The sequence below is a fragment of the Tachyglossus aculeatus genome, chromosome 21, assembly GCF_015852505.1.
Source record: "Tachyglossus aculeatus isolate mTacAcu1 chromosome 21, mTacAcu1.pri, whole genome shotgun sequence".
Classification (NCBI taxonomy): Eukaryota; Metazoa; Chordata; class Mammalia; order Monotremata; family Tachyglossidae; genus Tachyglossus; species Tachyglossus aculeatus.
Window position 1 is genome coordinate 26,044,057 of NC_052086.1, and position 14,383 is coordinate 26,058,439.

Consider the following 14,383-nt stretch of genomic DNA (forward strand, 5'->3'; position numbering starts at 1 on the left):
GCGCTCAATAAATACGATTGATTGATTGATTGATTGATTGATTGATATAACCCAGAAGGGAGAGAAATCAAGGAGGGGAGATCAGTCCGGGAAGGCCACGTGAAAGAGATAGGATTGTAGGAGGGCTTTGAAGATGGAAGGAGTGGAGGTCTGTCAGACCTGAAGAGGGAAGAACTCTCTAAAGTGCTTAGTACAGAGCTGTGCACACAGTAAGCGCTCAATAAACACGATTGAATGAATGAATGGATATTGACCAAGCCACTGTGTTCATTCATTCAATCAATCGTATTTATTGAGCACTTACTGTGTGCAGAGCACTGGACTCAGCGCTTGGGAAGTACAAGTTGGCAACAGATAGAGACGGTCCCTACCCAGCAACGGGCTCACAGTCTAGAAGGGGGAGACAGACAACAAAACCAAACATAGTAACAAAATAAAATAAATAGAATTAATATGTATGAGTAAAATAGAGTAATAAATATGTACAAACATATATATATGTACATATATATATATATACAGGTGCTGTGGGGAGGGGAAGGAGGTAAGGCTGGGGGGATGGGGAGGGAGAGGAGGGGCACCAGCGCTTAGTAAAGTGCCTGGCGCATAGTAAGCACTTAATGGATACCATTAAAAAAGGGATGGGGAGTAGGGGACAGACTTTAAAATAGATTAAGGATTGGGGAAATAGTAGAGTTGACCGATTCTTATTCTGGCTATTCCCAGTGTTGGCCATCCTAAATCCCTATGCATAGGTCTATCAGTCAGTCAATCAATCAATCAGTCGTATTTATTGAGCGCTTACTGTGTGCAGAGCACTGTTCTAAGCGCTTGGGAAGTACAAGTTGGCAACCTATAGAGACGGTCCCTACCTAACAGCGGGCTCACAGTCTAGAAGAGGGAGACAGACAACAAAACCAAACGTAATAACAAAATAAAATAAGTAGAATAGATATGTACAAGTAAAATAAATAAATAGAGTAATAAATAGGTACAAACATATATACATATATACAGGTGCTGTGGGGCGGGGAAGGAGGTAAGGCGGGGGGGATGGGGAGGGGGAGGAGGGGCACCAGCGCTTAGTAAAGTGCCTGTCGCATAGTGAGCACTTAACGGATACCGTTAAAAAAGGGATGGGGAGTAGGGGACAGACTTTAAAATAGATTGGGGAAATAGTAGAGTTCTTACCTCCTTCCCTTCCCCACAGCACCTGTATATATGTGTATATGTTTGTACATATTTATTACTCTATTTATTTATTTATTTATTTATTTTATTTGTACATATCTATTCTATTTATTTTATTTTGTTATTATGTTTGGTTTTGTTCTCTGTCTCCCCCTTTTAGACTGTGAGCCCACTGTTGGGTAGGGACCGTCTCTATATGTTGCCAATTTGTACTTCCCAAGCGCTTAGTACAGTGCTCTGCACATAGTAAGCGCTCAATAAATACGATTGATGGTGATGATGATGATGATTCTTATTCTGGCTATTGCCAGTGTTGGCCATCCTAAATCCCTGCGCATAGGTCTAGAGTTTCTGAAAGCGAACATCAGCCATCCTATTGCCTGTGAGAGACCGGAAATGTGTCTGAACGGCGCCTAGTCCAGCCGCGAGCCCCCCGAGGGTCAGGGCCCCAGAAGAGATGGGGAGATGGCTCAGAGTCCCCATTCAACCCACTCGGCTGCCCTCCCTCAATCGTATTTATTGAGCCCTTACTGTGTGCAGAGCACCGTACTAAGCGCTTGGCAAGTACAATTCGGAAACAGAGAGAGGCAATCCTTGCCCACAACGGGCTCACGGTCTAGAAGGGGGGAGACAGACAGCAAAACACGTAAACAGGCATAGATATAAACAAACAGAATTACAGATATATGTACACATCAAAACCAGTAAACCGGCATTAACGTCCTTTCCCCTCTCTCTCGTACCTCTCCATGTGACACGGGCAGGTGTCAAGCTGTCTTGTCTGGGACGATTCCGGTGCGACTGGTAGGTCGAGTCCTCGTTACCCCGTGAGGAAACGGAAAACCAGCGAATTCCTTCCAACCCATAAAAATCCCTTATTGCAATAAGGGAATCAATCCCCCAAGAATAGTACGCCGACTCTGAAAAACGTATCCAGCACGTGTTTCTAAGCATGCCACCTGTTTATGTGTGATTTTTTTCCCCCCCCTCGTGCTTCTTTGGTTTTCCAGATCTGCAAGGCAGATGAGAAATTCAATCAACTGGTGCACTTTCTTCGAAACCGTAAGCAGGAGAAACATCTCGTGTTCTTTAGGTAAATTCTTCTGCATCGTCCCCTCTCTCCCTCCCCGCAAGACGGAGCTAACGCCGCCTTAGCAAAAAAAAAAAAAATCCCTCGTCCCCCTCTCCATCCCCCCATCTTACCTCCTTCCCTTCCCCACAGCACCTGTATATATGTTTGTACATATTTATTACTCTATTTTACTTGTACATATCTATTCTATTTATTTTATTTTGTTAGTATGTTTGGTTTTGTTCTCTGTCTCCCCCTTTTAGACTGTGAGCCCACTGTTGGGTAGGGACCGTCTCTATATGTTGCCAACTTGTACTTCCCAAGCGCTTAGTCCAGTGCTCTGCACACAGTAAGCGCTCAATAAATACGATTGATTGATTGGGTGCCGAATGCCCAATAAATACCTCTATCTCTGTGTGGGACATAGCTGTCAATTCTGTGCGTGGCGGGGAAGTTTGTCTTGAAAAGAGTCATGCGTTCATTATGTTGGTGAAAGGTGCTAGACTCTGGACTTAAACTCCCGGTACGCAGGGGACGAGCCTACCGATTCTATTGCATTGTCCTCTCCCACGTGCTTAGTACAGTGCTCTGCACCTTGTAACCTCCCCAGCGCTTAGAACAGTGCTTTGCACGTAGTAAGCGCTTAATCAATGCCATTATTATTATTATTATTATTATAGTATGTGCTCCATAAATACCATTGATTGATGGGCTGCTGGCCCAGGAACACCTGCAGTTAGGCTTTTCGAATTTAAGTAGTAACTTCCTTAAGTACCTTTCATCCTGCCAACAAAATTCAGGTACTTAGCCGAGGGGGGCCGTGCCGTGGCTATTTTGGTGTAGAATGACAATGCTTAGTGAATAAAAGAAAATCCAGTGGCCATTTGATCATCCGGTCGGTGCTGGGGAGGGCAGGCGATGTTGGTCCCAACTGGATTCTGGAGGAAAATGGATTCAGCCGTATCGGATGACCTGTTGAGGACCTTTCCCAGGCGGACTGGCCTGGTTTTATAATTCGTTCAAAGGAGACTTTTCAAGTGCATAATTCGGCCAGTTCACTCACTCAGTCGTATTTATTGAGCGCTTACTGTGTGCAGAGCACTGTACTAAGCGCTTGGCAAGTCCAATTCGGAAACAGAGAGAGGCAATCCCTGCCCACAATGGGCTCACGGTCTGGAAGGGGGGAGACAGACAACAAAATACGTAAACAGGCATCAATAGCATCGATATAAACAAAACAGAATTACAGATCTATGTACACATCAAAACGAGTACACAGGCATTAATAGAAATAAATAGAATTCACTCAGTTGTATTTATTGAGCGCTTACTGTGTGCAGAGCACTGTACTAAGCGCTCGGCAAGTACAATTCGGAAACAGAGAGAGGCAATCCCTGCCCACAACGGGCTCACGGTCTAGAAGGGGGGAGACAGTTGATTCCAAGAAGCAGGCACTCCAATAATAATAATAATAATAATAATAATGGCATTTATTAAGTGCTTACTATGTGCAAAGCACTGTTCTAAGTGCTGGGGAGGTTACAGGTTGCCCCACGGGTGGCTCACAGTCTTTTAATCCCCATTTTACAGATGAGGTAACTGAGGCCCAGAGAAGTGAAGCGACTTGCCCAAAGTCACACAGCTGACAATTGGCGGAGCCGGGATTTGAACCCATGACCTCTGGCTCCAAAGCCCGGGCTCTTTCCACTGAGCCACGCTGCTTCTCCCATAGTCTGCAGGCTGCTGTTTCTGATACCTACAAGTAACTCCCCTCCTCATTTTTAGGAAGAACTCTCTCAATTTTTTCCTCCCCTAGGATATCTCCTTAAGCGCCTTAAGCTTTTTAATCCAAGTGCCGTAAATTTCAGCAAAATGCCTTTTAATCCTTTCAGATTTCCTCAGAAGGGTCCAGGAGACCATCTTGGCTTAACGTTTGGGTTGTTGCTCTCCACAGCACCTGTGCCTGTGTGGAATTTTATGGGAAAGCTCTGGAGTCCTTTGTTAAGAATGCAAAAATCATGTGTATTCACGGGAAGATGAAGCACAAACGCAACAAGATATTCATGGAGTTTCGCCAGTTGCCGAGGTAGGTCCGCTCCGAATGTTGTATATATGTATGTATATATATATATATATATATATATATATGTATATATGTTTGTACGTATTACTCTATTTTACTTGTACATATCTATTCTGTTTATTTTGTTAGTATGTTTGGTTTTGTTCCCTGTCTCCCCCTTTTAGACTGTGAGCCCACTGTTGGGTAGGGACTGTCTCTATATGTTGCCAACTTGGACTTCCTAAGCGCTTAGTACAGTGCTCTGCACACAGCAAGCGCTCAATAAATACGATTGAATGAATACGTAGAAGCCTTTTGTTGAGCGTAGTACAATGCTGTGCACACAGTGAGCGCTCAATAAATACGATTGAACGAATGAATACTTTTGTTGAGCCGTCTCGCTCAGTTTGTGTTTGGCCATCTGCCCGGGAAACCATCCCGAGGCGCCCAATACTGTGAGCCCACTGTTGGGTAGGGACCGCCTCTATATGTTGCCAACTTGGACTTCCCAAGCGCTTTTAGTCCGGTGCTCTGCGCACAGTAAGCGCTCAGTAAATACGATTGAATAAATAAGACAATCAGAACGCTGTGGAGACCAAAGCCCTCATCGAAGAGCAGTTTTCGGGCTACTCAGGCCGAACAGTGAAGCCCCTACAACCGTCACTGGCCATGAAAACCCATACGGCGGGGTGGGGGGCGGGAGAGGGGAGAGAGACGCCTTCTACACGGGGGTGACGTTCCTGCAGAGCCATAGGTTTAAAGAAAGCCTACGCTACAGTCACTCAATTGTATTTATTGAGTGCTTACTGTGTGCAGAGCACTGTACTAAGCGCTTGGCAAGCACAATTCGGAAACAGAGGCAATCCCTGCCCACAACGGGCTCACTGTCTAGAAGGGGGGAGACAGACATCAAAACATGTAAACAGGCATCGATATAAGCAAACAGAATTACAGATCTATGTACACATCAAAACGAGTACACAGGCATTAATAGAAATAAATAGAATTCACTCAGTCGTATTTATTGAGCGCTTACTGTGTGCAGAGCACCGTACTAAGCACTTGGCAAGTACGATTCGGAAACAGAGAGAGGCAATCCCTGCCCACAACGGGCTCACCGTCTAGAAGGGGGGAGACAGATAACAAAATACGTAAACAGGCATCAACAGCATCGATATAAACAAACAGAATTACAGATATATGTACACATCAAAACGAGTACACAGGCATTAATAGAAATAAATAGAATTCACTCAGTCGTATTTATTGAGCGCCTACTGTGTGCAGAGCACCGTACTAAGCGCTTGGCAAGTACAATTTGGAAACAGAGAGAGGCAATCCCTGCCCACAACGGGCTCACCGTCTAGAAGGGGGGAGACAGACAACAAAATACATAAACAGGCATCAATAGCAGCGTGGCTCAGTGGAAAGAGCCTGGACTTTGGAGCCAGAGGTCATGGGTTCGAATCCCTGCTCCACCACATGTCTGCTGTGTGACCTTGGGCAAGTCACTTAACTTCTCTGTGCTTCAGTTACCTCATCTGTAAAATGGGGATTAAGACTGTGAGCCCCCCGTGGGACAACCTGATCACCTTGTAACCTCCCCAGCGGTTAGAACAGTGCTTTGCACATAGTAAGCGCTTAATAAATGCCATCATCATCATCATCGATATAAACAAACAGAATTACAGATATACGTACACATCAAAACGAGTACACAGGCATTAATAGAAATAAACAGAATTCACTCAATCGTATTTATTGAGCGCCTACTGTGTGCAGAGCACTGGACTAAGCGCTTGGCAAGTACAATTCGGAAACAGAGAGAGGCAATCCCTGCCCACAACGGGCTCACGGTCTAGGAGGGGGGGAGACAGGCAACAAAATACGTAAACAGGCATCGATATAAACAAACAGAATTACAGATATACGTACACATCAAAACGAGTACACAGGCATTAATAGAAATAAACAGAATTCACTCAATCGTATTTATTGAGCGCTTACTGTGTGCAGAGCACTGTACTAAGCGCTTGGCAAGTACAATTCGGAAACAGAGAGAGGCAGTCCCTGCCCACAACGGGCTCACGGTCCAGAAGGGGGGAGACAGACATCAAAACATGTAAACAGGCATCGATATAAACACACAGAATTACAGATATATGTACACATCAAAACGAGTAAACGGGCATTAATATAAACAGAATTCACTGCTCCCCAGTTGCAACACGGTGCACCTGCAAACAGTCACAAGCTTTCTTCTGATTCTGCAGCGGGCTGCATCCAAACGGCGTCAGGTCGTCGGATGGACATTCCCTAATTCGCTAACGGTCGCGCCGAGGCACCTAGTGAAAACACACTCTATGGCAGAGCCCAATGGACAAGCAAATCGCATTTCTCTCACTTTAGCGCATTGGGCGTTTTTTGTAAGTGTTGGAATTGTGGGGGAAACGATGCAACCAGATTTTTAACAACATTCAAAGGATGACCAGCAGTTTTGTGTGTTTTTTTTTTTTTTAAATAAGCCGCCAGAAGCAGCACTGCAATTTTGTTAATTTTCAGTTTTAAGACTGCCTCTCTTCCCCCATTCTTTCAGGGCTGGCTGAATGCTTATTGGAGCAATTCCGAGTGGTAAATCACCCGCATTCAAATAAGCTGCCGGAAACAGCACTGCAATTTTATTAATTTTCAGTTTTAAGGTCACCTTTAAGACTGCCTCGCTTCCCCCATTTTTTCAGGGCTGGCTGAATGCTTATTGGAGCAATTCCGAGGGGTAAAACACCCGCGTTCAAATAAGGTGCCAGAAACAGCACTGCAATTTTGTTAATTTTCAGTTTTAAGATCACCTTTAAGACTGCCTCGCTTCCCCCATTTTTTCAGGGCTGGCTGGATGCTTATTGGAGCAATTCCGAGGGGTAAAACACCCGCGTTCAAATAAGCTGCCGGAAACAGCACTGCAGTTTTGTTAATTTTCAGTTTTAAGGTCACCTTTAAGACTGCCTCTCTTCCCCCATTTTTTCAGGGCTGGCTGGATGCTTATTGGAGCAATTCCGGGTGGTAAATCGCCCGCGTTCCTCGGAAGTTAGGTCTGCAGAAATGTATTTATTATTCAGAGAAGAAATACTGTAGGGTGGAATTTGAAGAGGCCAGTTTGTGTAGTCATTTTCTGTGAAGTAATCAATCAATCGTATTTATTGAGCGCTTACTGTGTGCCGAGCACTGTACTAAGCGCTTGGGAAGTACAAGTTGGCAACATATAGAGACATTGACTACCTAGAGAAGCAGCGTGGCTCGGTGGAAAGAGGGGCTTTGGAGTCAGTGGCCACGGGTTCAAATCCTGGCTCCGCCAGTTGTCAGCTGTGTGACTTCGGGCAAGTCACTTCACTTCTCTGTGCCTCAGTGACCTCATCTGGAAAATGGGGATTGACCGTGAGCCCCCGCGTGGGACAACCTGATCACCTTGTAACCTCCCCGGCGCTTAGAACAGTGCTTGGAGTCAGCGGTCATGGGTTCAAATCCCGGCTCCGCTGGTTGTCAGCTGTGTGACTTTGGGTGGGTCATTTAACCTCTCTGGGCCTCAGTTCCCTCATCTGTAAAATGGGGATGAAGACTGTGAGCCCGCGGTGGGACAACCTGATCACCTTGTAACCTCCCCAGCGCTTGCAACAGTGATTTACACAGTCAGCACTTAATAAACGCCATCATTATTATTATTATCTCGGTGTGCGGAGGGATGATTTACTAATTTGAGGTGCATATGTTTCTTTTTTTTTTTCCAAGTGGCATATTAGTGTGCACCGATGTGATGGCCCGGGGGATAGACATTCCGGAAGTCAACTGGGTTTTGCAGTATGATCCTCCTAGTAATGCAAGGTACCGTGCTCTTTAAATTCCGGCCCTCCCCGACTCCCATGAAACGTTTTGGACCGGAGCTAAATGCGTAGAGTTTTCATCCCGAGAACTCAGACGAACCTTGGATGTTCGTCAAAGCCGGCGTCGATAAATGATAATAATAATGTCTTCCAGACTGTGAGCCCGTTGTCGGGGAGGGACTGTCTCTGTTGTTGCTGAATTGCACTTGCCAAGCACTTAGTACGGCGCTCTGCACACAGTAAGCGCTCAATCAATACAGTTGAATGAATAATGTCATGGAGAAGCAGCGGGGCTTAGTGGATACTTAGTGGATAGAGCACGGGCCTCAAAGTACATATTTATTACTCTATTTATTTATTTATTTATTTATTTTACTTGTACATTTCTATCCTATTTTATTTTGTTGGTATGTTTGGTTCTGTTCTCTGTCTCCCCCTTTTAGACTGTGAGCCCACTGTTGGGTAGGGACTGTCTCTATGTGTTGCCAATTTGTACTTCCCAAGCGCTTAGTACAGTGCTCTGCACATAGTAAGCGCTCAATAAATACGATTGATTGATTGATTGATTAGAAAGATGTGGCGTCTCATCCGGGCTCCCAGCCCTTGTCTGCTGGGTGATCTTGGGCGAGTCACTTGATTTTTCTGTTCCTCGATCACTTCATCTGTCAAATGCGGATAAAGAGTGAGTCCCCCTGTGGGACTTCTCTCACTCTTCTCCCACTCCCTTCTGCATCGCCTTGACTTGCTCCCCTCATTCACCCTCCCTCACAGCACACGTATCTCCTTCAGTCGTATTTATTGAGCACTTACTGTGTGCAGAGCACTGTGCTAAGCGCTTGAAAGCAGTGTAGCCTAATGGCTAAATCACCAGCCTGGAAGTCCGGAGGACCCGGGTTCTAATCCTCACCCCACCACTTACCTGCTGGATGATCTTGGGCAAGTCACTTCATTTTTCTGGGCCTCAGTTCCCTCATCTATAAAACGGGGGTCAAGACTGTGTCCGACCTGATTAGCTTGTATCTTCCCCAGGGTTTTTAATATAGTACCGGACACAGAGTTAACGTTGAAGAAATACCTTTTTTTTTTTAAAACAAAAAAGATGCCGGACTGCTTTCCTTACAAGAGCCGGTCCCGTTAACTCATTTGTCAAGAGTGTCGTGTGCCCGCAGCAGTGTGTTTGTCGGCCTTGCGGCGTAGTCATCCGAGGAGAATCAATCGATCAATCGTATTTATTGAGCGCTTACTGTGTGCAGAGCACTGGACTAAGCGCTTGGGAAGTCCAAGTTGGCAACATGTAGAGACAGTCCCTGCCCAACAGTGGGCTCACAGTCTAGAAGGGGGAGAGATACACTACTTATGCCCTGAGCCCTTTTCCAAATAGTTGTCATTGTGTCGTAGCGCCTTTGTGCATCGCTGTGGACGCACGGCCCGGATCGGCCATGGGGGTAGCGCGCTGGTGTTCTTGCTGCCCATGGAAGAATCCTACGTCAATTTCCTCGCAATAAACCAAAAGGTGAGTCGTCTCCTCGCCCCCCTTCCTCCCGTCCCTCGTCCCCACCAGGGTGGGACTGCCATTGGGCCGGCGGGGTTGGTCGGTCTGGATGTTGCTCAGTTAGAATAATAGCACTCAATAAGTACGATTGAGTAAATTCTATTTATTTATATTAATTCCTGTTTACTCGTTTTGATGTGTCCATATATCTGTAATTTTGTTTGTGTATATTGATGCCTGTTTACGTGTTTTGCTGGCTGTCTCCCCCCTTCTAGACCGTGAGCCCGTTGTGGGCGGGGATTGCCTCTCTCTGTTTCCGAATTGTACTTGCCAAGCGCTTAGTCCAGTGCTCTGCACACAGGAAGCGCTCAATAAATACGATTGAGTGAATTCTATTTATTTCTATTAATGCCTGTGTACTCGTTTTGATGTGTACATATATCTGTAATTCTGTTTGTTTATGTCGATGCTGTTGATGCCTGTTTACGTAGTTTGTTGTCGGTCTCCCCCCCTTCTAGACCGGGAGCCCGTCGTGGGCAGGGATTGCCTCTCTCTGTTTCCAAATTGTACTTGCCAAGCGCTTAGTACAGTGCTCTGCACACAGTAAGCGCTCAGTAAATACGAATGAGTGAGAGTGAGTCTGGCAAGCGCGGAAAGTACATAGGTCAGTGTGGGATGAAGACTGTGAGCCCTCCCGGGGACTGTGTTCAACCCGATTATCTTGTATTCATTCATTCAATCGTATTTATTGAGCGCTTACTGTGTGCAGAGCACTGTACTAAGCACCTGGGAAGTACAAGTCGGATCTACCCCAGGGTTTAGAACAGTGCTCGGCACATAGGAAGCGCGGAAAAATGCCATTATAAGCATTCCGGCTCAGTGGAAAGAGCCCGGCTTTGGAGTCAGAGGTCATGGGTTCCGCCAACTATCAGCTGGGTGACTTTGGGCCAGTCACTTCACTTCTCTGGGCCTCAGTTCCCTCATCTGTAAAATGGGGATTAAGACCGTGAGCCCCCCCGTGGGACAACCTGATCACCTTGTAGCCTCCCCAGCGCTTAAGACAGTGCTTTGCATGTAGTAAGCGCTTAATAAATGTCACCATTATTATTATTATCCCTCGAACTGTAAGCCCCTTGTGCGCAGGGAAGGTGTGTACCATCCCCGCTGTTTTATACTCTTCCAAGCGTTCAGTACAGTGCTCTGCTCACAGTGCTCAGCATATGCCATCGGTTGATTTCTCTCGGTGTTGTTCTTAGCTAAGAGGACTGTGGTAGTTCCTAAAGCTGTGCAAGAAACCAGACACTCTTCATGTGGTAACGGGAAGGGTTCCGAGGGTGGGGGTTGTAAACTGAGAAAATGAAACATTTTAATTTCAAGCTGTTGCCGTCTGGGGGAATAGGTGGATCCCTATAGGAATAGGATTCCTATAGGGAATAGGGAATATGGGATTGCCGGTGTTAGTTCTGGTGGAGGTTTATGGGGGTTGGCTTCCTGGCTTACTGAGAAATGCCATTTTAGATCAGTAGCCAAAAGGGCTCGGATGGGGAGGCGGTAAGCTTGAGAGGGAAATGAAATGTTTCCATTTCCTCAGGTTACTATCTGTGATTCTTGGGGGAATTAAAAGGATTGTTGTACGGGATTGCCAGTGATAATTGTGGTGGAGGTTTAGGGTGGTTGGCTTCCTGGCTTTCTGAGAAATGCCATTTTAGATCAATCAGTCAGTCAATCAATCAATCGTATTTCTTGAGCGCTTACTGTGTGCAGAGCACTGTACTAAGCGCTTGGGAAGTACAAGTCGGCAACACATAGAGACAGTCCCTACCCGACAGCGGGCTCACAGTCTAGGAGGGGGAGACAGAGAACAAAACCAAACATACTAATAAAATAAATAGAATAGATATGTACAAGTAAGATAAATAAATAAATAAATAGAGTAATGTGTCCAAACATATATACATATATACAGGTGCTGTGGGGAAGAGCCGAAAATGCCATGAGAAATGCCATTTTAGATCAGTAGCTGAAAGGGCTCTGATGGGGGGCGGCAAGCTTGAGAGGGAAATGAAATGTTTCCATTTCCTCAGGTTACTGTCTGTGATTCTTGGGATTATAGGATTGTTGTACGGGATTGCCAGTGATAATTCCGGTGGAGATTTAGGGGGGTTGGCTTCCTGGCTTTCTGAGAAATGCCATTTTAGATCGGTAGCCGAAAGGGCTCTGATGGGGGGTGGCAAGCTTGAGAGGGAAATGAAATGTTTCCATTTCCTCAGGTTACTGTCTGTGATTCTTGGGGGATTACAGGTTGGCTGTACGGGATTGCCAGTGATAATTCTGGTGGAGGTCCTAGCTTTCTGAGAAATGCCATTTTAGATCGGTAGCTGAAAGGGCCCTGATGGGGGGTGGTAGGCTTGAGAGGGAAATGAAATGTTTCCATTTCCTCAGGTTACTGTCTGTGATTCTTGGGATTAGAGGATTGTTGTACGGGATTGCCAGTGATAATTCTGGTTGAGGTTTAGGGGGGTTGGCTTCCTGGCTTTCTGAGAAATGCCATTTTAGATCCGTAGTCGAAAGGGCTCTGATGGGGGGTGGCAAGCTTGAGAGGGAAATGAAATGTTTCCATTTCCTCAAGTTACTGTCTGTGATTCTTGGGGGAATTACAGGATGGTTGTACGGGATTGCCAGTGATAATTCTGGTGGAGGTTTAGGTGGGTTGGCTTCCTGGCTTTCTGAGAAATGCCATTTTAGATCGGTAGCTGAAAGGGCTCTGATGGGGGGCGGTAAGCTTGAGAGGGAAATGAAATGTTTCCATTTCCTCAGGTTACTGTCTGTGATTCTTGGGATTACAGGATGGTTGTACGGGATTGCCAGTGATAATTCTGGTGGAGGTCCTGGCTTTCTGAGAAATTCCGTTTTAGATTGGTAGCTGAAAGGGCCCTGATGGTGGGCGGCAAGCTTGAGAGGGAAATGAAATGTTTCCATTTCCTCAGGTTACTGTCTGTGATTCTTGGGATTATAGGATTGTTGTACGGGATTGCCAATGATAATTCTGGTGGAGGTTTAGGGGGGTTGGCTTCCTGGCTTTCTGAGAAATGCTATTTTAGATCGGTAGCCAAAAGGGCTCTGATGGAGGGCAGTAAGCTTGAGAAGGAAATGAAATGTTTCCATTTCCTCAGGTTACTGTCTGTGATTCTTGGGTGGATTACAGGGTGGTTGTACGGGATTGCCAGTGATAATTCTGGTGGAGGTTTAGGGGGGTTGGCTTCCTGGCTTTCTGAGAAATGCCATTTTAGATAGGTAGCCGAAAGGGCTCTGATGGGGGGCGACAAGCTTGAGAGGGAAATGAAATGTTTCCATTTCCTCAGGTTACTGTCTGTGATTCTTGGGATTATAGGATTGTTGTACGGGATTGCCAGTGATAATTCCGGTGGAGATTTAGGGGGGTTGGCTTCCTGGCTTTCTGAGAAATGCCATTTTAGATCGGTAGCCGAAAGGGCTCTGATGGGGGGCAGCAAGCTTGAGAGGGAAATGAAGTGTTTCCATTTCCTCAGGTTACTGTCTGTGATTCTTGGGTGGATTACAGGGTGGTTGTACGGGATTGCCAGTGATAATTCTGGTGGAGGTTTAGGGGGGTTGGCTTCCTGGCTTTCTGAGAAACGGCATTTTAGATAGGCAGGCAACTGTTTTTCATTCATTCAGTCCCATTCATCGAGCGCTTACTGCGTGCAGAGCACTGTACTAAGCTCTTGGCAAGTTCAGTTCGGCAACAAACGGAGACAGTCCCCACCCGGCAACGGGCTCGCGGTCTTTTCAGGCAGAGTGTACCAAGGCAGACATCGATTGGAAATGGTGAGGTGGGGAGGCAATCCTTGGTATTTATTGAGGACTTTCTGTGTGCAGAACTCTGTACTGAGCGCTTGGGAGATTATAACAGCCGTTTTACAGGAATTTACAGTGTAAAGGTAGCATAGCCAGCAGGCCAAGATCTCTGGGAGCACCCAGTGCTGCCAGGGGACTAAGGGCCCGAGACAGCTGTGGCAAGGGGGAGTTTCGGGGGGCTGAGGGAGAAGGTGGGGTGAGATTGGTAACTGGAAAGGGTGGCTTTGAGTAGACTGTGAGCCCACTGTTGGGTAGGGACTGTCTTTATATGTTGCCAACTTGGACTTCCCAAGCGCTTAGTACAGCGCTGTGCACACAGTAAGCGCTCAATAAATACAATTGATTGATTGGCTTTGGGTCCCGGGGCAGATGTTCAAGCTGGGACTTACTGATGAGAAGCCGCGTGTCTCAGTGGAAAGAGCCCGGGCTTTGGAGTCAGAGGTCATGGGTTCAAACCCCGGCTCCGCCAGTTGTCAGCTGGGTGACTTTGGGCAAGTCACATCACTTCTCTGGGCCTCAGTTTCCTCATCTGTAAAATGGGGATTAAGACTGTGAGCCCCCCCGTGGGACAACCTGATCACCTTGGAACCTCCCCAGCGCTTAGAACAGTGCTTTGCATGTAGTAAGCGCTTAAAAAATGCCATTATAATTGTAATAATTATATAGCAGCATGGCTCAGTTGGAAAGAGCCCGGGCTTTGGAGTCAGAGGTCATGGGTTCAAACCCCGGCTCCGCCAATTGTTAGCTGGGTGACTTTGGGCAAGTCGCTTCACTTCTCTGGGCCTCAGTTTCCTCATCTGTAAAATGGGGATTAAGAC

At 46.4% G+C, this 14,383-nt stretch overlaps 1 protein-coding gene across 1 annotated transcript in view; it reads left to right on the plus strand.

The window, feature by feature from the left end:
• The window catches only part of DDX55 (DEAD-box helicase 55), a 38,108-nt gene that overhangs the window by 15,799 nt on the left and 7,926 nt on the right, over positions 1–14,383 (plus strand). Inside the window, exons 8-11 of the mRNA XM_038763741.1 lie at positions 2,202–2,284; positions 4,218–4,349; positions 8,106–8,198; positions 9,596–9,710. Coding sequence (XP_038619669.1) covers positions 2,202–2,284; positions 4,218–4,349; positions 8,106–8,198; positions 9,596–9,710 — 423 coding nt within the window. The remainder of the gene's footprint in view (positions 1–2,201; positions 2,285–4,217; positions 4,350–8,105; positions 8,199–9,595; positions 9,711–14,383) is intronic.